At 41.6% G+C, this 23023-nt stretch overlaps 1 protein-coding gene across 5 annotated transcripts in view; it reads left to right on the top strand.

Moving 5' to 3' along the window:
- The window catches only part of nexn (nexilin (F actin binding protein)), a 78518-nt gene extending 59294 nt beyond the window's left edge, over nt 1–19224 (top strand). For 3 of the 5 annotated variants that reach the window (XM_073062571.1, XM_073062572.1, XM_073062568.1), the window contains 8 exons: nt 170–349; nt 2094–2291; nt 5718–5786; nt 9885–10088; nt 12753–12974; nt 16260–16445; nt 18000–18366; nt 18497–19224. In XM_073062571.1, the coding sequence (XP_072918672.1) occupies nt 170–349; nt 2094–2291; nt 5718–5786; nt 9885–10088; nt 12753–12974; nt 16260–16445; nt 18000–18366; nt 18497–18510 (1440 nt within the window). In that variant the 3' untranslated portion in view covers nt 18511–19224. Of the gene's footprint in view, nt 1–169; nt 350–2093; nt 2292–5717; nt 5787–9884; nt 10089–12752; nt 12975–16259; nt 16446–17999; nt 18378–18496 lie in introns of those variants that run through there. The other 2 variants (XM_073062569.1, XM_073062570.1) reach the window with 2 other exon arrangements.
- Nucleotides 19225–23023: the final 3799 nt, after the last annotated feature.

The following is a 23023-nucleotide window of genomic DNA, read 5'->3' as shown; positions in this document are numbered from 1 at the left end:
AAGTTGAGTGGAAATAAAGAGATGTTTTCTCTCATGTTCTTTGAACATTTCAGCCCAGTAACTAAGAAATTGGAGATGTGCCAGCTGACCAATAATGTGATCCCATGCTCTTTACCCATATTTTATAATCATAGAGTTTTTTAAAAAAAAAATTGTACTTTTGTACCAGGAAAAAGATGATGACAAGGAGAGCAAGGCTGAGAGGAAGAGCACAATACGTCCCGGGAAATTAAAACTCAGTTTTGAAGAACTGGAGAGGCAGAGGCAAGACCAGGAAAAGAGAAGAGCGGAGGAGGAGTCGAGACGGCGCATTGAGGAGGAGAAGGCGGCCTTCGCAGAAGCCAGGAAGGTGGGAACTGAATGATCTGTGTACCTGTCCAACTGTCTTTTAAAAGTGATTATTGTGCCTGCCTCAACCACTTCCTCTGGCAGCTCGTTCCAAGTACATACGTGTGTCCATTATCTCTGTATAATGGGTTCTTATCTCAGATGAAGCATTAAACTGGGTGGCACTGCAGCTTAATGCTATAACAGTGCAAATGACCCGAGTTCTCCTCAGAGAGGGAAAGAGCTGTTGCTAAAAGCATTGAATTTGTGTCTTGTCCATGCCTGAGATGTTTTTACCCACATTTCCTCATTAGTAGTGTGGCGCGTGGCCAAGTGGTTAGGGTGTTCGACTAGCGACCTGAAGATTGTGAGTTCGAGCCCAGCCGAGGCAGCGTGTGTGTCCTTGAGCAAGGCACTTAACCACACAATGCTCCAGCCTAATTACACACTTGTGACCAATTAACCTGCTAACTCGTACATCTCTGGACTGTGACTACATCTCTGATGGAGGAAAACCATGCAGTCATGGGGAGAAGATATTACAGACAGCTGTGGGAATTGAATCTGCGGTGTTGGTGCTCTAATAGCGTAGTAACTAACCACTACACTACTGTGATGTCCCATGGATAAAACAGTTCTATAAAACACTGGTTGGACCACAATTGGTGATTTGTGTTCAGTTTTGGTCGACAGTACAGGAAGGATGTGGAAGTTTTAAAGAGGGTGCAGAGGAGATTTACCAAGATACTGCCTGGATTAGAGAGCATGTCTTATGAGGATAGGTCGAGGAAGTTAAGGCTTTTCTCTTTGGAGTGAAGGAGAATGAGAGGCAGCTTGATACGTGTTACATCACCGGCGTTTAGAGCAACGATGAAGGTCCTCCATCTCCAGCAGTGTTCAGGGCTTCCTTCATCGTGTCAGTAGCTTTGTTTTCACTACTTTAAGTCATGCAAGTTCCGGGTAGAGACTCGGAATGCTGTTATTGTAAAAGAAGGATTCTTTTTTGTTTCTGTAACAATTTTGTTTTACCAGTCAGGGTTGTTGGCCCTGAGCTGAACCCCCAAACCTGGAGGACAGCACAAAACCCTAACTCCAAACAATGTAGCTCTCCAGATCATTGAAGAACGCAGGTCTCCAAATGACAAAGAAGTTGTGGTCCTCTTGGAGGAGACAACTTGTTAGAATTGTACAAGATGATGAGAGGCATAGGTGGAGTAGATCGCCAGAGATTTTTTTCCCAGGGCAGAAATGACTAATACCAGGGGGTGTGATTTTGAGTTGATTGGGGGAATTTATATACAGTGAGTGGTGTGTGGAATGCCAGGCCAAGGGTGGTTGTAGATTTGGACACAGTAGGGATATTTAAGAGACTCTTGGTTGGCACGTGGATGATAGAAAAATGGAGAGTTATGTAGGAGGGATGGGTTAGATTGATCTTAAGAGTAGGTTAAAACTTAAGTCGAAGGGCCTGTACTCTGCTGTTCTATGATGGCTCTTGACCTGAAACGTCAACTTTTCATTTTCCCTCCCACAGATGCCACTCAATCTGCTGAGTTCCTCAAGATAGTAATGAGTGAACACAGAACCTTGAACAGTTTTGTATTGTTCCTGATTACAGCATCTGCAGACTCCTATTTCTCCATAATGCCATCATAATCGTATTTTGAAAGGTTTTGTTCGTGGTGGAGAAATATGGATGTTAAATTAGAGAATTAAACAGAGAATGTTTTATGTAGCTTGACTAATTTTCTAATCCATGTACTCAGTCTCTAGCCGAAGATGAAGATGATCAGCCCGATCCCAGTGCGGCTCTGAAGGACCCTGTCCGGCCGGGGAAACTGAAGCTAAGTTTCGAAGAGCTGGAGCGGCAGCGGCGCAGGGAGGAGCAGCGCAGGGCGGAGGAGGAGGCTCGCAGGCGCTTGGAGGAAGAGCGGAAACAATTTGCCGAAGCTCGCAGAAGCATGGTGGGTGTCCCACGTCACAGAGCCTTCCCCCTTTTCTGTGGAGGTCTACAGAACTGTTACTTAGTCCTACTGCATTGACACAGGCCCTTTGGCCCATCTGGTCCATGCTGACCAAGATTTCCATTTGGCACATATTCATCTAAATCTTTCCAAACCATTTACTGTATCTGTACAAGTATCTTCTAAATATTGTTAATGCACCTGCCTCAGCCACTTCCTCTGGCAGCTCATTCCATATACTGACTACTCTCTGAGTGAAAATGTTTTCCGTTGTACTCCAATTAAATCTCTCCCCTCTCACCTTAAACTTGTGCCTCTCCACTTCACTCCTCACCTTCCCCTTCACTTGCTAGCTTTGTACTCCTCCCCCTCCCCATAACTTATTCTGGCTTTTATCCCCTTTCTCTCCAGTCTTGATGAAGGATATCAGCCCAAAACATTGACTGTTTATTCCTCTCCATAGATGCTGCCTGATCTGCTGAGTTCCTCCAGCATTTTGTGTGTGTTGCTCTAGATTTCCAGCTTCTGCAGAATCTGTTGTACCTGTGCATTCATCTTAACCGTTGCTGCTCGTGATTTTATACACCTGTATAAAATCACCTCTCCATCTCCTATGCTCCGGTGAATAAAGTCCAAGCCTGCTTAACCTCTCCTTATAACCCTGACCTTTGTATATCTTTTCTACCCTCTGACCAGTGGACATAATCCTATTCTGGTGTTCTATGCTGATCCACTCATTGCATCCAAATCAATGCAAGCACTGACAGTGATTATGGAGTCTTAGAGTCACAGAGCACTGCAGCGCACGAACAGGCCCTTCAGCCCAATGGTCTTGTTGAACTATTATTCTGCCTAGCCCCATCAACCTGCACTCGGACCAGAGCCCTCCGTATCCCTCCCATCCGTGTACCTATCCAAGCTTCTCTTATACATTCCAGTTGAGCCTGCATCCACCACGTCTCAATCCCTCTGAGTGGAGAAGTTCCCCTCATGTTTCCCTTAAACCAGGGATTCCCAACCTTTTTTCATGCCATTGACCCCTACCATTAACCAAGGACCCCTGTTTGGGAACTCCTACCTTAAACATTTCACCTTGCATCCTTAAACCATGACCTCTGGTTATAATCTCACCTAACCTCAGTGGAAAAATCCTGCTTGTATTTACCCTGTCTATACCCTTCATAATTTTATGCACCTCTTTCAAATCTCTCCACTTTCTCCTATGCTCCAAGGAGTAAAGTCCTAGCCTATTCAACTTTTCCCTAAAACTCAGGTCCTCAAGTCCTAGCAATTTCCTTCTAAATTTTCTCTGCTCTTTTTCAATCTTATTGATATCTTTCATAAGAACATACCATAAGCAATAGGAGCAGGAGTAGGCCATCTGTCCTATCAAGCCTGCTCTGCCATTCAATAAGATCATCGCTGATCTGGCCATGGACTCATCTCCACCTACCTTCCTTTTCCCCATAACCCTTAATTCTCCTACTGTGCAAAAATCTATCCAACCTTGTCTTAAATATACTTACTGAGGTAGCCTTCACTGCTTCTTTGGGCAGAAAAATCCACAGATTCACCACCCTCTGGGAAAAGCAGTTCCTCCTCATCTCCGTCCTAAATCTATTCTCCCAAATCTTGAGGCTATGTCCCCTAGTTCTAGTCTCACCTACCAGTGGAAACAACTTTCTTGCTTCTATCTTATCTATCCCACTTTCCTGCCTCTGTCTTATCTATCCTGTAGGTAGATGACCAGAAATTCATGCAATAATCCAAATTAGGCCTCCCCAACATCTTATAAAATTTCACCATAACATCACAACTCCTGTAGTTGGTGCCCTGATTTATGATGGCCAGTGTGCCAAAATCTCTCTTTACAGCCCTATCTATCTGTGATGCCACTTTTAAGGAATTATGGATCTGTATTCGCAGATCCCTCTGTTCTACCACACTCGCCATTGCCCTACCACTCACAGAATTCCATAATAAAGGAGAAAATGCTTAACATGAGTCTGATGTTATGAAATGTTCCTGCATGTATGTGTGGGGAGTGGGAATCTAAACACGTATGACTCCTTTCAGCAAAATCAAAAGGTTGAAATGCTATGACAGGTGTCAGCATTTTCCTCGTTAGACAAAACATATGCAGAAGGCAAGATACAGAAAGGCATTATCTAATTGAATGGGAAATTGCTGAGACTTTCTAAAGCATTGGGCAGATCAGGAGTATTGTGAGCAGTTTAAGGCCCCTTTTCTAAGAAAGGGTATGCTGGCATTGGAGTGGTTTCAGAGGAGGTTCACGAGAGGGACCCTGGGAATGAAAGGTTTAACATGTGAGAATTTGATGGCTCTGAACCTGTATTCACTGGAGTTTAGAAGAATGGGGGAGGGAGGATCTCATTGAAATGTATTAAATATTGAAAAGCTTAGATAGAGTGGATGTGGAGACGGTGTTTTCTCTAAATTGGAGCGTCTAGGGACAAAGGGCAAGGTTCAGATTTACAAAGGTGTCCTTTTAAAACAGAAGAGGAGGAATTTCTTAAGCCAGTAGGTTAATTGGTCACATATGGATAATTGGGCACTACAGGCTCATTGCGCCGGAAGGACCTGTTATCATGCTGCATCTCTAAAGTAAGCAGGATTTCCAGATGCTGGAAATTCAAAGCCACACACACAAAATGCTGGAGAAACTCAGTAGGTCAGGCAGTGTCTATGAAAATGAATAAGCAGTTGGTGTTTTGGGCCAAGACCCTTCTTTGGGACTAGAAAGGAAGGGGGATGATGCCGGAATAAGAAGGTGGGGGGGGGGGGAGGGGAAGGAGGCTAGCTAAACGGTGACAAGTGAAGCCAGGTGGATGGGAAGGGTAAAGGGCCGGAGAAGAAGGAATCTACTAGGAAAGGGGAGTGGACCATAGGAAGAGGGGCACCAGCGGAAGGTGATGGGCAGGTGAGAAGAGGTAAGAGGCCAGAGTGGAGAATAGAAGAAGGAAGGGGGAGGGAAGTAGTAGTTCTAGGGCTTTTCAGGTTGATAAATTGGTATATTATTGTCACAGGTAGAGTGAAAACTTGCATACTGATCAAGTCAGTACCACAGTATATATTGAGGTAGTACAAGGGTAAAGAGATAAAACTCAATGCAGAATAAAGTGTTGCAGTTACAGAGAAAGTGCAGTGCAGGCACACCGTAAGGCACAAGGTCGTGATCAGGTAGACTGTGAGGTTAAGAATCTACTTCATCATTGGTTGAAGAACCCGATGGCAGTGGGGAAGGAATTGTTGTCGAATGTTGAGGATTGGGTCTTCGTGCTTTCTCTTCAGTGACTATCTTTATTTCGACCACAAATTGTAACTCCTTTGACATTGGTGGCTCCTTTACTGAAGTGATTTTTTTCAAACTGTTGAAGTTATCCAATGTCCCAATTATTTTTTAAGAGTCCAGACCAGGATAGCACTCTGAAGGAGCTTTCAAGTTCAGACAAGGAGGATTATGGACCTAACGAAGTAAGGCATAATTCATTAAAAAGTACAAATATTGTGTAACCAAATATGTTTAATGGAAAAACACTCACCACTTTTCTCTTAGCCTAGCTCACTTCTACACAAGGTAAATGTCACTATCTTTTTGATTAATATGCTTGAGCTTCAACTAACTGTAAGGTCTGTTCTGTCCGTGCTTTGGACCTATTGGAAATCCACAGGTGGAGGACCCAAAGGCAAACTTTTGTAAACATCAGTGCTTATACATGGGCTTGTGGAATGCATGGTGACGATGGGCAGCAAACCTGCTTCGTAAACATGATGAAAACATTGTGACCAGATGCTTTCGAACCTACCTCCCCAGCACCCATTCCCCACAGCCACAATATCTCCAGAGGTACAGACATCAACGTAAAAGGCAGAACCTGAATCAGGTTTATTATCGCTCACATACACTCTCTGGCCATTTTGTTAGGTACACCTGTACGCCTGCTTATTAATGCAAAAATCTCATCAACCAACCATGTGTCAGCAGCTCAATGTATAAAAACATGCATACATGGTCAAGAGGTTCAGTTGCTGTTCAGGCCAAACAGCAGAATGGGGAAGAAACGTGATCTAAGCGACTTTGACCATGGAATGATTGTTGATGCCAGACGGAGTGGTTTGAGTATCTCAGAAACTGCTGATCTGGGATTTTCATGCACAACAGTCTTTAGAGTTTATAGAAATAGTGCGAGAAACAAAAAAGAACATCCAGTGAGTGGCAGTTCTGTGGACAAAAACACCTTGTTAATGAGAGAGGTCAGAGGAGAATGGCTACACTGGCTGACAGGAAGGCGACAGTAACTCAAAAAAAAACATGCATTACATCAGTGGTGTGCAGAAGAGCATCTCTGAATGCACAACACATTGAACCTTGAAATGAATGGGCTACTGCATGACCATGAACATACACTCAGTGGCCACTTTATTAGGGACAGGAGGTACCGAATAAAGTGGCTACTGAGCGTAGGTTGTGAAATTTTGTTGTTTGTGGCAGCAGTACAGTGCAAGACATATTTATTTTAACTTATAGTAATTTTTAAAGAATAAGTAGTGCAGAAAGAGAGCAAAATAGTGGGGTAAGTAGATCATTCAGAAATCTTGTGAGGTCCTGACAAGAGTAAAAAGTATTCCAGAGAGTTTCTCTCCAATCACTCCCACAAACCCTGTCCTATGGACTATCCTGGAAACCCCTGCATTATAGAGGGTCAGTATTCCTAGAAAATGACTTATATCATCACTTTCTATAACACAAACCCATGTCATCTACAAAAGCCAAGAAACATGAGTTAAAAGAAAATTAATTTACTTTCTTTTCCACGTCAATTTGGTAAGAGCGGATTTTATTTGGTAATATGTGGTGATTTTGTGAATTCTGTAAGGGTGGATTTCCATATTGTGGAAATATCCAGACACTTCCACAGACCTCAGCAGTGCTGCTAAAACAGTAAAATCAACACGATTCTGCAGAATTGCCGGTAAATTATTGGACTAGAGATTAGTATTCAGAGGTTCAAGCAAAGATCCGGAATTCAGATCTGGTAAATTCAAATCTACATCGTCAAATTAGGATTACAAAATAAGGTGGCCTGGTAGCATAGCATTTAACATGATGCTTTAATTGTCAGCGACACAGGTTCAGTTCCCGCCACTGCCTGTAAGGAGTTTGTACATTCTGCCAGTGACCACGTGAGTTTTCTCTGGGTGATCCAGTTTCCTCCTGCAGTCCAGTCCAAAACTGGTGCATCCAGAACATGGGTGTAACTGGGCAGCACAGGCTTATTGGGCTAGAAGGGCCGGTTACCGCATTGTATTAACAAATTATTAAAATGTATTGCAGTAAACAACTGGTATTATTAGTCATGAACAAAAACAGTGTTAACAATTACTCAGTTTAATACCCTTCATGGTGGAGAAACTGCTATCTAGGTTCAGTTTAAACAACTTGGTAGTATAGCAATTAACATAATGCTTTACAGTACCAGTGATTGCAATCAGGGTTCAACTCCGGCCACCCTCTGTGAGGCGTTTGTATGTTCTGCTGTGACCATGCTCTGGTTTCCTCACATGTTCCAAAGGCACACACTGCAGGTTAGGATTAGTAAGTTCTGGCATGCTATGTTGGTAGCAGAAACACTTGGTGGGCTGCCCCAAACCCATTCTCAGATCATGTTGGTCGTTGATGCAAGTGACTCATTTCACTGCATGGTTCCTAAAGCCAATCTCTATATCCAGTCTGACATAAGACCATAAGACACGAGCAAAATTAGACCATTCAGCCTTCTCCGCCAATCCATCATGGCTGATTTATTATCCCTCTCAAACCTATTCACCTGCCTTTTCCCCATAACCTTTGATGTCCTTACTAATCAAGGAGTCCTATCAACCTCTGCTTTAAATTTACTGAATGACTTGGCCTCCACAGCTGTCTGTGGCAATGAATTCCACAGATTCACTACCATCTGGCAAAAGAAATTACTCCTCATCACTGTTCTAAAAGGACTTCCTATTCTGAGGCTGTCGCCTCTGGTCCTAGACTTCCCCATTATAGGAAATGTCCTCTCCACATCTACTTCATCTAGGCCTTTTAATATTCAATTGTTTTCAATGAGATCCCCCTCTCATTCTTCTAAACTCCAGCAAGTACAGGCCCAGAGCTATAAATTGCTTCATGTGCATTAACCTTTTCATTCCCAGAATGATTTTCCTAGAACTAAACTTGCACTCTCTCCAATAGTTCTGCTAGAACCATGAAATATACTCCCAATACGGAAAGAAAAGTCTGTCCAATGTCTGATAAAGCCTCCTATTGGTGTGTAATTGTTATACATGTATATAACAATCATACAAGCAATAAAACATGTGCAACTGCAGACCCACCAAACTGATTGACCCTAAATTAACCTCTGAAATGGCCATTCAAGCCATCTGGAGCAGAAGACGATTTGAAATGCATATTAATGGTCCTACCTGTGCTGGCCGCAAACCATGAACGAATAAGTGATTTGGTAGGTTCACACTAGAAATGCATGTTTGGCACAAACAATAATGGATGCCCAACTGCAGTTGAACAAACCCCAGGTATTTGACTGTGAATGGATATGTGGGTGGAGATTGTCAGTAACTTTAAACTCCTCGGCATTATCATTTCAGAGGATCTGGGACCAGCATGTATCGTAAGTGACGTCACAAAGAAGGCATGACAGAGCACCTACTTTCTTAGAAGTCTGCGTAGATTTATCTAAAAGTTTGACAAGCTTCTAGAGATGCACAGTGGAGAGTATCCCGACTGGTTGTATCACAGCCTAGTATGGAGACAGCAATGCCCTCGAATAGAAAAGCCTGCAAAAATGGTGGGTGCAGCCCAGTTCATCACAGTCAAACCATTGAGCACATCTATAAGGAATGCAGACACAAGAAAGCAGCTTCAATCATGGAGAACCCCACCATCCAGGCTAAGCTATTTTCACACTGCTGCTTCAGGAAGGAGGAACAGGAACTTTACCTCCTTTCTGAAGCCACCACCAGGTTCAGGAACAGTTATTATCTCTCAACCATCAGTGTGGATGACTTCACTCACCTCAACACTGAACTGATTCCACAACCTATGAACTCACCTTAATGATCTCAGTATTATTTTTTATTATGTGTTTTTAAATTTGTATTTGTCTGCAGTCTTTGTTTTGTGTAGTGTTTCATTGATTCAATTGTATTTCTTTGTTCTGCTGTGAATTCCTGAAAGAAAATGAATCTCAGGGTCGTATGTGGTGAATTTTCTTTGAACCTGGAGAGTGTACAGAAGAGTGGCTGGTGTCCATGAGGCACCATCAATGCAACTGGTTCCATTCTTGTGAAGGGTGGTGATGGGGAATATTTAATCTGTACGTAGAAGTCGTCTGGTCACTCTGTGTACTACTTGAACAACTGCCCTCACTAGATGTCGAACAAGAGTTTGCCTCAGGGTTGACAGGGTAAAATGCTTTCTCCTGGAGAATAAGTATTTGAAGTGTGGTCAGGGAATGGAATTCTGACATATTCTCTCTTTACCCCACTGCCTACCCTCCTCTCCCAAAATAGTTACTCGATGATGAACCAAACAACTCTGCGAAAGCAGCCTCTGGTTCTGACGATGTGCATTGTCCAAGGAAACTGGAAATCAACTTTGAAGAGCTTTTGAAGCAGAGGATGGAGGAGGAGAAACGGCGATCTGAAGAGGAGCGACGGCAGAAACTAGAGCAGGAGAAACAAGAATTTGAGCAGCTGCGGCAGGAGATGGGTGAGGTGGGTAAAGTCTTAGCCTTCTGCCTATTATGCCATTGGCACTTGGGGCAGTAGTGAAAGTACTCCATCTTTGGCAGCATTCAGGGCTTCCTTCATTGTGTCAGTGAGCTCCCTCTTGGTTTTCACCACTGTCAGCCATGCAAATCCTGGCTGGAGACGCGGGAATACTGATTTACTCAGAAGTAGAAGGATTCGTCATTGCTGTTTCTGTAACATTTTTTTTTTGATCAGTCACGATTGTTAGCCCTGAGCAGTGGTCCGCTCTTAGTCTTGTCTTTACCTTTGACCTGTTTGTCATAGGTGACCCCACCAAGAGCCAAAGCATAAAGCCCTGACTCCAGCCAACATAGCTCTCCAGGTCATTGAGGCCTCCAAACCACAATGGGGGTTTGGATAAAGTTTGCGCTTGTATAAATGGATCAAAGGTGAACTTTGTTCGCCATATGCACTCTCTCCATGACTGCATGGGTTTCCCCTGGGCGCTCTGATTTTATTTCCCACATTCCAAAGAACTATGGGTTAGTAGGCTAATTAGTCACATGGGTGTAATCGGGTGGTGCTGGCTCACTGAGCCAGCGGGGCCTTTACAATACTGTATCTCTAAAACTAAATGTATTAGGAACTTGCTGTGGTGTGTTGATGCAACTAAAAGAACACTGAATAATTGTAAACATTAAAGCTTGTATAAAATAAACTTGTATTTTAAAAACTAATGCAAGTTTATTGCTACTGTGCCCAGGGAATGGTGCTCAGAGAATGTTGCCCAGGTTTTCTGTGTTTTGGTTGTGGACTCGGACTTTTATTGGTCGAGGTTTTTTCCTTGTATTCTGTGTTTTTTCGCCTGATCTTTCTCGTGTTTCTGTGCAGGGGGAGGGGGATTTGGGGGGTTGATGATGGTGCTGCCTTTCCTTCCTTTCTTGTTTTCATGGCTACCTGGAGAAGAAGAATCTCAGAGTTGTATACTTTGATAATAAATTAACCTATAAACTATTAGAGGTTAAAGTACGGATATGGAATAAAATGTGCATAACTACATAAATATCAGCATGTATTTACAATATAAACAGTGGATTAAAGTGCTTACAGTGCAGTTCAGTGCCTAATAGATAGAGATGGGTGTGGAGAAAGCTAACTCGAATGGTTGGTAAGATTAGTTACCTGCAGGAAAACCTTTTAAGATGGTGTGAATTTTTTTAATCACCCGATAACGCTGTCCAGAAGGGAGGTTTTGGGAAAGACAGTTTGGTTTGCAGGGTGGGTAGTATCTGCAACAATTTTTCCTGCTTCTTTGTCTTGGACACATGCAAGCTGTGCAGTGATGGTAGACTGGAGCCATTTATTTGGTTTATTGAGGTACAGCATGGAACAGGAACATACAAACGTGGATTAGAGAACATACAAACTCCTTACAGGCAGTGGAGAGAATCGAACCCAAGATGCCTGTGATGTAAAGCATTGGGCTAACCAATACGCTAGCATGCCATTATTCTTGCATTACTTCTTATCCACTCCTTCCCCCATCTCTACCCCACTTGTGCTGTGTATATAGAGAGTGAGGTAAGTCTTTTGCAGCGTCAAGCTGCAGCACCCATGTTCTATGTGAGCTGTGTGCAATCCTGCTTTTACTTTGAGACCATAAGACAGAGGAGCAGAATTTGACTATTCAGCCCAATTGAGTCTGCTTTGCCATTCTATTACGACTGATTTATTATTCCTCTCAGCCCCATGGCCCTGCCTTCTCCCTGTAACCTTTGATGCCCTGACTAATCAAGAACCTATTAACTTCCGCTTTAAGTATACCCAATGACTTGGGCTCCACAGTTGTCTGTGGCAATGAATTCTGTAGATACACCACCCGGACCTTTCATCAGAGCTGACATCTAAAGAATGATTAAAGATGAAATGTTATAGTGAAGGTCAGGGCTGGGGAATTAAGAACTTGAGGACAGGTTTAGGGTCCAAAAGGGAGAGGTCTAAGAAGAACCTGAGGGACAACGTTTTCTACCCAGTGGATGGTCCGTATCAGGAATGAGCTTTTGGAGGAAGTGGTTGTGGGAGATACATTCATCATCATCATTATGTGCCATGTCGTATGAGATGGATGAATATGGTCTTTCCAGGAGCATGATTGCTCCTGGCAAAATTTTTTTACAGAAGCGGCTTGCCATAGCCACCTTCTGGGCAGTATCTTTACAAGAGGGTGACCCCAGCCATTATCAATATTCTTCAGAGATTGTCTGCCTGGCATCAGTGGCTACATTACCAGGATTTGTGATATGCACCAGTGCTCATGTGACCATCCACCACCTGCTCATGTGATCCTGATTAGGGGGTGCTAAACAGGTGCTACATCTTGTCCAAGGGTGACCTACAGGCTAGTGGAGGTAAGGAGTGCCTAGTGGAGGTAAGGAGTGCCTTACACCTTCTTTGGTAGAGCTGAAACTCCACCCCACAACCCAGCAGGTACATTAGCAACATTTAAGATGCTTGGACAGGTACATGGATAGGAAAGGTTTGGAAAGATGTGGGCAAATGGGATTAACTTAGATGGGCATCATCGCCAGTATGGACTAGATGAACTGAACGGCCTATTTCTGTGCTCTATGCAATCAGACGTAGCAATCACAACTCATAAATTCATCCTTCTGATTTTTCTCCCCCCAGGATGAAATCAATGAAACAACTGAGATTATCAGTACAGAATATGAAGAGCTGAAGAATTTGAAAAGAACGGGTTCTATTCAGGCCAAAAATTTGAAGTCCAAATTTGAAAAGATTGGCAAGTTGTCAGAAGAAGAAATACAGAAGAAAGTGGAAGATGAGAGGGCCAAAAGGAGAGCAGAAGATCTAGAAATAAAGGAAAGGGAATCGGAGCGATTCAGAGAGGTAGCCTTCACTTTTGAGACAAACTGATTTCATGATGAGAACCTTTGCATTTAGAAATATTTTAATTCTGTTCACTGTCAGGAGGGAAGCAGCAGATCAACTAAGTATTTCATTTATTTGCTGTGTAAATTTTACTGCTGAATTTAAAAATGGTTTCTGTAATAATGCCTGATCTGTTCCAAACTGACCTTGCACAATGTTTTAGGTCTACAGCATGTCTCCACTGTTTTGGGAATTAGAATTAGTTTATTATTGTCACGTGTACAATACAGTGAAAAGCTTGTCTTGCCTACTGTTCACACAGATCAAATCATTACCCAGTGCATTGATACAACAATGCAGATTAAAGTGTAAAAACTACTGAAAAAGTGCAGTGCAGGTGAATGATAAAGTGCAAGATCATAACAAGATAGATTGTGAGGTCAAGAGTCCATCTTATCATACAAGAAGTCCATTCAAAAGTCTGTTAACCATCTGATAAGAATGAACAAATTAGGAACAAGTTCACATCCCATCTGGCAGGTGGGGAATTAGCATTCAATTCAAGTTGTGGAGTTGAACAGTACAGAAACGGGCCATTCAGCCCACTACATCATGCTAACTCTTTTGTCCATTCACATTAATGCCATTTCCTTGCATTAGGTCTATATTCTTTGTCTTGTCTATTTAGATGACTGTCTAAATGCTTTCTAACCATAATAACTGCATCTGATTCAATCACATTCTCTGGCAGTACATTCCAGATACCACCCAGACAGCAAATTTATACTTGCGTACCGTGGAAAAGATTCTGACTGCATTACTGCCTCATATGGAGGTGCCAATGCACAGGATCAGGGAAAAAAAGCTGCAGAGAGTTGTTGACTCAGCCATCTCCATCATGGGCATTAACCACCATCAAGGACATCTTCAATAGGTGATGACTCAGGAAGGTGACATCCATCATTAAGGACCCTCACCACCCAGAGCATGTTCTCTTCTCATTGTTACCATCAGGGTGATAGTACAGGAGACTGAAGACACACTCAACGTGTCAGGATGTACCATGGAGAGCATTCTAACTGGCTGCATTGCCATCTGGTATGAGGGTGGGGGGGCACTGCACAGGATCGAAATAAGCTGCAGGAAGTTGTAGGCTCAGTTAGCTCCATCGAGTGCACTAGCCTCCCCAGCATTATGGACACTTTCAAGGAGCAATGCCTCAAAAATGCAGCATCCATCTTCAAGGACACCCCCCCCCCCATCACCCAGGACATGCCCTCTTCTCATTGCTGCCATCAGGGAGGAGGTTCAGAAGCCTAAAGACACACACTCAATGATTCAGTCACAGCTTCTTCCCCTCTGCCATCTGATTTCTGAATGGACATTGAACCCATGAACACTACCTCACTACTTTTTTTTTAGCACTATTTATTAATTTAACTTTTAACATATATATAATGTACTATAATTCACAATAATGTATTGCAATATGCTGCTGCCACACCTGATTCTGATTCTGTTTGCTTAATATTGCAGCTGCAACTCCCATCTGAAGACATTTTAAAGTAGAAAATGCACTGGGAATTTACTATGATATCAAAAAAACAAATTGCACAAGTTGAAATTTAGTTCTCTTGCTCTTCCTCACTGATTTGCCTAATTGATTACTTTGCTGCCTACCATGGGCAGCTGCTTCTCAGCCTAATTCTTCAAAAAGAAAATGCTCCCAACAAGTTTAGAATAAGCAAGGGATTGTGGATTTTTCAAATTTCTAGACAAAACTAATATGGGATGATGATTTGAGTATATTGAATAGGTGGCATGATGGTGTAGTGTTGCACAGTGCCAGTGGTCAGGGTCCAATTCCCACCACTGTCTGTAAGGAGTTTGTACGTTCTTCCCTGAGACCACATGGATTTCCTCCAGGTTCCAAAGACATGAGTTAGTAACAGGAGAAGGGGCAAAGGTGGTTACTGATGCCTTAAAATCAGTTGTTTCGGGCAGACGGGACTCATCAGCCGTAGTTTGCAGCTCATCTAGGAGAAGGAAAACTGATCTCAAATCTCCACTGCCTTGTGGTTATACACACTCATGGGGAAGGCTTTGGAAGGCTCGAAAGAAAAATCTGGAGCTGGAGTCCCTCAGACAGTTCTACATTGAGTTTAATGCCGATTGGCAATCCTGTGACGCTGCTGTATTGACCTCTTATGTTTCTTTGGGTTCATCAGATAGATGGAAGGGTGGAGCTTGGTACATGTGCAACAGCTTGCTCTCCGTATCGTATTGCCTTGGCTTGCGTATTTAGATGGCCAGGACATAACTTCTATGGTCGACCTGGACCTACGGAGGTCTCACAAGTTGAGGGCATGCCACGTTGACACCGGAATCATGGTGACATGTACAGTACAGACTGCCCCACCATGTATGCAGACCGTGTTGGCTGTTGATGCAAGCAAGACATTTCACTGTGTTTTGACATACATTTGACAAATAAAGCTGATCTTAAAGTAACATTTTCTTATTTCATGTTCACAGGGCAATATAGAAAGGCAAAAGGAACTCAAGATAATTGTTTTTAGTTGGAACATAAAACTAGTTTGACCCACGATGGTGTGCCAACCTTTTAATCTACTCTAAGATCAATCTAACTCTTCCCTCCCACACAGCCATTTTCTACTGTCTGATAGAAAAATGCTATATTAACAGTAAAGAGCTTTGGACATGAATCTCGTGAAAAGCCTTGTATCAATTTCATGTACTGAAAGTGATAGTTCTTCAGCATGATTCCCGATACCTAATTATAAATGAACTGAAGATTGAATTGCCATCTCCAGGTTGGCCCGGAGTAGACTCAATGTGTTATTAGTTATCTTTCACATCTTCATCTTCCCTGACATTTACTGTAAAATGTTCTCTGGTCCCACACTGAACTCTATTATGTTTCTGTTTCCCAAGAAATGATTATATATCCTGCTAAACATCTTTTTCTGAGTTCATTAAAGAGAGTAATGTAAATACTATACAACACACACAAAATGCTGGAGGAACGTCAGGCAGTGTCTATGAAATACAGAACATTCAATGTTGTGGGACAGTCCAGGTCCTTCAATCTACAATGTTGTGCTTAACCCACTTTAAGATCAATCTACCCCTTCCCTGCTACATACCCCTCCATTTTTCCATCGTCCATGTGCCTGTCTCTGAGGGTTGATATGCAAGTTTACTTTGGACAAATTATTCAAGCAAAAGTTTGAGTCCTTTGTAACACAAGGTGCTGATTCAATAATATTTTATGCTTTGCAGGATGAAATAGAGGAAGTAAAGGAGCCCAAGAGAAACAATCCTCCATTTACTCACAAAGTAGACATGCGAGCACGCTTTGAGCAAATGGCTAAAGCCAGAGAGGACGAGGAAAGGAGAAGAATCGAAGAACAGAAACGTCAGCGGATGCAATTTGAGCAGAAGGAAATAGATGCAGCTTTGCAAAAGGTATATCACATGTCATTTGCAAAAGAAATAAGTTATAGATTTAAAATCTTGCAGAATGAAAGATAAAAGCTTTTGGCTGCACTCTGTAACAGAATGGTTCAAGTTCTTGCAAGATTATTGACAGGATGTGTGATTTGAAATGTTTCTTTATTGGGAAAGCCAAAACACAACTGAATCATGAATAAATCAGGCTGAAATAAGTAGACAGGTTGGGCGTGGAGAGGATGTTTCCTATTGTGGGAGAGTCTAGGATCAGTGGGTACAGCCTCGGAATAGAGCAGGGGTTCCCAACCTGGGCTTAATGGTATTGGTCCATGGCATAAAAAAGGTTGGGAACCCCTGGAATAGAGGAATGTCCCTTTGGAACAGAGAAGAAGAATTTCTTTCACCAGAGGGTGGTGAATCTGTGGAATTTATTGCAACAGACGGCTGTGGAAATCATTGGGTTTATTTAAACCAGAGGTTGATAGGTTTTAGATTAGTAAGGATGTCAAAGATTACAGGGAAATGGCAGGAGTATGGGGTTGAGAGGAATAATACATCAGCCATGGTGGAGTGGTGGATCAGACTTGATGGGCTAAATGGCCTAATTCTGCTCCTATGTCTTATAGTCTTATGGAAATTCAGAATAAAACTTTTATCCAGAAGTCACAATGGAAAACTTGTTATCACAAAATCTACGAGTCCAATAGTTCAGCTGCATTATAGGGTAAGACAGATAAACAGAGAACATAGAAATCTACAGCACATTACAGGCCCTTCAGCCCACAATGTTGTGCCAACCACATAACCTACTCTAGAAACTGCCTAGAATTTCCCTAGCGCATAGCCCTCTATTTTACTAAGTTCCATGTACTTGTCTAAGAGGCTCTTAAAAGCCTTTATTGTATCCGCTTCCACTATCACCGCCGGCAGTGCATTCCACACATCCACCACTCTCTGTGTGGAAAAACATACCCCTGACATCCCCTCGGTACCTATTTCCAAGCACCTTAAAACTGTGCCCCCTCATGTTAGCCATTTCAGCCCTGAGAAAAAGCCTCTGGCTATCCACATGAACAAAGCCTCTCATCTTGTACACCTCTATCAGGTCACCTCTCATCCTTCATCGCTCTAAGGAGAAAAGGTTCAACCTATTCTCATAAGGCATGCTCTCCAATCCTGGCAACGTCCTTGTAAATCTCCTCTACACTCTCTCTATAGTATCCACATCCTTTCTGTAGTGAGGTGACCAGAACTGAACACAGTCCTCCAAGCGGGGTCTGGCCAAGGTCTTGTATAGCCAGCTTATAAACTCAAATGGAAATTTTTCATGGATCAAATTCAGTTGAATGCACAAACAATTATGGTTTTATGTGCAAAGCATGGAATTAATAATCCATTTTGTTCCTCAGCCACCTTCATTGTAATAAAAAAAAATGACGATATATTTCAGGACACCTCAAGATTAAGGGAGGCTTAATTTTTAACACTGGGTTAAAAACTCAAACAATAAATTTGTGCAGGATGACCCAAAACATTAAATTAAAAAGTTATCTCCTAATGTATTTATAGAAAGGAGATGAAGAGGAGGAGGAGGAGGAAGGAAGTATCGTTAATGGATCAACCTGTGAAGATGACGTGGATGAACTCATTCGATCTGGAGCTCCATGGTTCAAGAAACCTCTCAAGAACACATCGGTTGTGGACGGTGAGCCAGTAAGGTTCACTGTGAAAATACTGGGCGAACCCACTCCGGAGGTCACGTGGTGGTTCGAGGGAGAAATGCTACAGGACTGCGAGGATTATCAATACATTGAGAGGGGAGAAACGTACTGCCTTTACCTGCCCGAGACCTTTCCTGAAGATGAAGGAGAATACATGTGTAAGGCTGTCAACACCAGAGGAACAGCTGCAAGCACTTGTATTCTCACCATTGAAAGTAAGAGTTAAACTTATGCACTACTTCTCTGAAAGTAAATTTGCAAACTCATCCACACACACAATTCTACACTTACTTTCTGCTACTATTTTTCAATATCAACTAATTCCCTTCCTTGATTCTTTTCTAGCTGATGACTTCTAAATCTCCTGGGATTTCCTTCCTGTCCTCAACCTTTACTACATCCATCTTTTCCTACTGAATGGGGCCAAAAATAAGTCAAATCCTATTGCCCTTGGAAAAATTACTGTTGCGTTGATTGTCATTCCTTTAACGGTTACGTATAGACTACGGAAAATGCATGATGTTTACCTTCTGGTTTTATTTGGTCAATTTTAATCTTTTAAAAATTTCTTGTGAGATTCTTATTTACCAGATGCATTCTATCTGTAATGTTGTTAAGTGGCACCCACTTATCAGTCTTGAGTCTATAAACTTTTTAAAGAACTGTAATCCATTGTTATCCTATTTACCAAAACTCTTAGTTGGGTCAACTGATTAAAAAACCCAGCTGGAACTATCCATTGTGAAAGCCAACTTAGAAATGGCATGAAATAATATTTTTAATTAAATACAGTATTGAAAGAACTCACTGGGTATATTCAATTGTGAACATTGGTTTCTCCATATACAGAAAAAGGTTTTTTTGTAAAATTACTGTAAAAATTACCACAAAGCCTTATGGACATGTTCCCTCTTGCAATAAAGGGACAGGGGAGGCGATACCTACTGAATGTCAGACAATTTGTGACTCTCAAATATCCTTCATGCAGATGTACTCTTTTGTAAACAGTTTAACTTCTGCTCAATTGTATGGAATTTTCTGATACCATTTTAAAAATTAACTTTCAAACAAAATGCTGTGTTTATTTTCCTTGGCTTCAGAAATGATAGATTTTGTAGAACTGGTATTTCCTAATATGGTGCATTTGATTGTGAATCAAATAGGTACTGACTTGTCTTTCAGCAGGATCAACAGAATAAGCACCAACTCAGAACTGTAAGTGACCTGTTTCCAGATCATAAGGTATAGGAGCAGAATTGGGCCATTTGACCCATTTAGTCTGCTCCAACCATTTCATCATGGCTGATCCATTTTCCCTCTCAGACCCAATCTCCTATCTTCTCCCTGTATCCCTTCATGCCCAGACTAATCAAGAACCTATCAACCTCCACCTTAAATATATCCAAAGATGTGGCCTCCACAGCTGCCTGTGGCAGAGAATTCCACAGATTCAGCACTATCTGGCTAAAGAAATTTCTCCTCCTCTCCATTCTAAAAGGACATCCTCTATTCTGAGGCTGTGTCCTTTGGTCCTAGACTTCCCCACTATAAGAAACATCCTCTCCACATCCACTCCATCGAGGAAACCTTTCAACATTTGATAGGTTTCAATTGGATCACCCCTCGTTCTTCTGAATTCCTGTGAGTGGAGGCCCAGAGCCATCAAACACTCTTCATATGACAAGCCGTTCAATCCTGGAATAATTTCTGTGAATCTCCTTTGAACCCTCTCCAAAGTTAGCACATCCTTACTTAGAATAGGGGCCCAAAACTGCTCACAGTATTCCAAATGAAGCCTCACCACTGCTTTATAAAGGCTCAACATTACATGCTTGCTCGGATTAATTCATGTAGCACCCAGCCAATGCATAGCAAAAGGACTTAAAGGAAAATATTTTCAAAAAACTGCTGCTAAGCAAGTAGACATACAGGCAGATGACCAAGCATTTGGTCAAACTGTAAAGTAAGTTCTCAGAAGAGTCTTAGAGAAAGGAGTAATATATATAGCAATGTGGGTGGACTCTGGGAAGAAATTCCACAATTTAAGACCTTAGTCACCAGGTGTACAGCTGAGAAAATATATTAGCGGATGAGCAAAATGCTAAAGCAGGTCCAGCATTATAGTTGTGAAGCAGAAAAGTAAGGAATGGGCAAGGTAATGGATGGAATTGAAAATTAAAACTTTCAAAATTCAGGAATATCTTAAATGGAGGCAGTGTAGGTCAACAAGCACAGATTTGTGAATGATACTGGTACATTTGTGAATGATACATGAAACTGAACTTTTGAGCACCTTCACTCTGTCTACTACAACAGGTGGGAATTTCGGTTTTAATTCCGACTTCGCATTCCCAATCTGACGTGTCGGTCCATGGCCTCTACTGCCACAATGAGGCCACTTTGAAAACTGTTTCCAATAGCCTTGCAGTGCTATGCAGTAAGGACCAACAATGATTAAAAATGACATTTGTAACCGTGCTATTGTTTCATTTAGCAGATCAGATACTGAACTAATAAATAAAGGAAAACCCTATGTGGTTAGAGAGAAAAAGACATACAATGCAATAGTTTTAAGTCATTGAAGAACATAAGAAGTAGGAATAGGAGTTGGCCACCTGGTCCATTAAACCTGCTCTGTCATTCAATAAGCTCATGGCTGATCTGGTCATGGACTTGGTTCCATCTGCCTTTTCCCCACAAACCCTCAATTCCCCTGCTATGCAAAAATCTATCTAATTGTGTCTTTCCTCATTGTTGTCCAAAACCAATTCCTCTGAATCCTGAGGCTATGTCCCCTAGTACTGGTCTCACTTACCAGAGGAAATACCTGAATCTGTCTTGTGCGTCCCTTTAATAATTATATACATTTCTATAGGCTCCCCTCTCATGTTTCTGCATTCTAACAACTATGCTCCTCTGCAAATCAATCTTTCCACATACCGCAACCCCCCCCCCCCCCCCCCGCACCACCACCTCTGCAAAGCAAATATACCTTCCTCAAATAGAGAGACCAGGACTGCAAGCATGACTTGACCAGTACTCTGCAGAGCTGTAGCATAACCTTGTTGCCCTTAAATTCTTTCTTTTCTTTTTATATCTTTTTATTAATTTTAAACAAACTTAAGAGAAACATAGATACAGAGAGTTTGAGAACACATAATTAATAGGTTAAAATATAAATACAAATAGATGATAATCCATATATATAATAACCTCCCAAACTCATAGTAATTATGAAAAAAGGAGTAAATAAGAAAAAAAACCCCTCCAAAAAACAACCTAACCAACATGGGCCATTGCATTATGTCAAATATACACAGCAGCGTCAATAACTCCGTACCTCCATCCAAATAATTAAGGATAATAAAAGTAAGGTTTAGGAAAAGTCAGTTTAGCTCATATGAAAACGTTGAATAAATGGTCTCCAAGTTTCTTCAAATTTAATTGAAGGGTCAAAAACAACACTTCTAATTTTTTCTAAACTCAAACAAGAAATAGTTTGAGAAAACCATTGAAATATGGTTGGAGGATTAATTTCTTTCCAATTCAATAGGATAGATCTTTTAGCCATTAATGTAACAAATGCAATCATCCGCCGAGCTGAGGGGGATAAACAACTATTATCCACCATTGGTAAACCAAAAATTGCAGTAATAGGATGCGGTTGCAATTTAATATTCAGAACTTTTGAAATATAATACCAAAAATATCTTTCCAATAATTTTGCAAGCGGGGCAAGACCAAAACGTGGGTCAATGAAGCAACTTCAGAATGACATCTGTCACAGGTTGGATTAACAAAAGAATAAAATCGAGCAAGTTTATCCTTAGACATGTGAGCCCTATGTACAACCTTAAATTGCATTAAGGCATGTTTTTTTTTGGCCCTCTTTTATGGATCAAGCCTTTGTATTATGGAAAACAAAAGGTGTGACATGTTTTCATGATTTTTTTTAGACAATAGTTTTATGTCCTTTGAACAGCTATCTAATAAATATAATTTGCCTAAAACTCATTTTTTTAGATACTTGTAAGTTAGAAATTTCTTGAATAACATGTTACAATTTTTTCTGAAATTATGTCCAATGGACATTACGAAAATTTTTTTAGCTCTGAATCCTTGCCAGAAGGGTTTAGTAGCCATCATTTATAATATGATCATGAAAATACAGCCAGAAGTATCAGGAAAAATTAAGAAGGAATGGGAAAAAGAACTTCATTGTCTTATACCCACAATTTTACAATTAGTCAATTCTTCTTCTAGTTGCCCTTAAATTCAAACCCTCCAGAAATGAAGGGCAACATTCCATTTTTCCTCTTGATAACCTGTTGCACCTGCAAACCAATCTTATGATTTATATACCAGCACACCCAAGTCCCCCTACACAACAGCATGCAGCAATTTTTCATCTTTTAAATAATAATCTGGTGTTTTAATTTTCCTTCCAAAGTGGATGACCTTGCAAAGACCATGTTCTACTCCATTTGCCAGACCTTTGTCCACTCACTTAACCCATCTATTGTTTGTATCCGCTGCACAAATTGCTTTTGCGCTCAGTTTAGTGTTATCAGCAAATCTGAAGATTTGAAGATTTAAAGATTAGCTTTATTTGTCACATGTACATCGAAACGTGTCATTTGCATCTATGATCAACACAGTCCGAGGATGTACTGGGGTAAGCCTGGAAGAGGCGCCGTGATTCCAGTGCCAGCATAGCGTACCCCCAATTTACTAATCCTAACCCGCATGGTCTTTGGAGTGTGGCAGCAAACCTGAGCACCTGGAAGACCCTCTTACACACAGGTAGAAAGTACAAAACTGTTTACAGAGTAGTGGGAATTGAACCTTCATCTGATAGCTGGTGTTATAAAG

The sequence above is a fragment of the Hemitrygon akajei genome, chromosome 12 (assembly GCF_048418815.1).
Source record: "Hemitrygon akajei chromosome 12, sHemAka1.3, whole genome shotgun sequence".
NCBI lineage: Eukaryota > Metazoa > Chordata > Chondrichthyes > Myliobatiformes > Dasyatidae > Hemitrygon > Hemitrygon akajei.
This window is presented reverse-complemented; position numbering and strand designations above follow the sequence as displayed.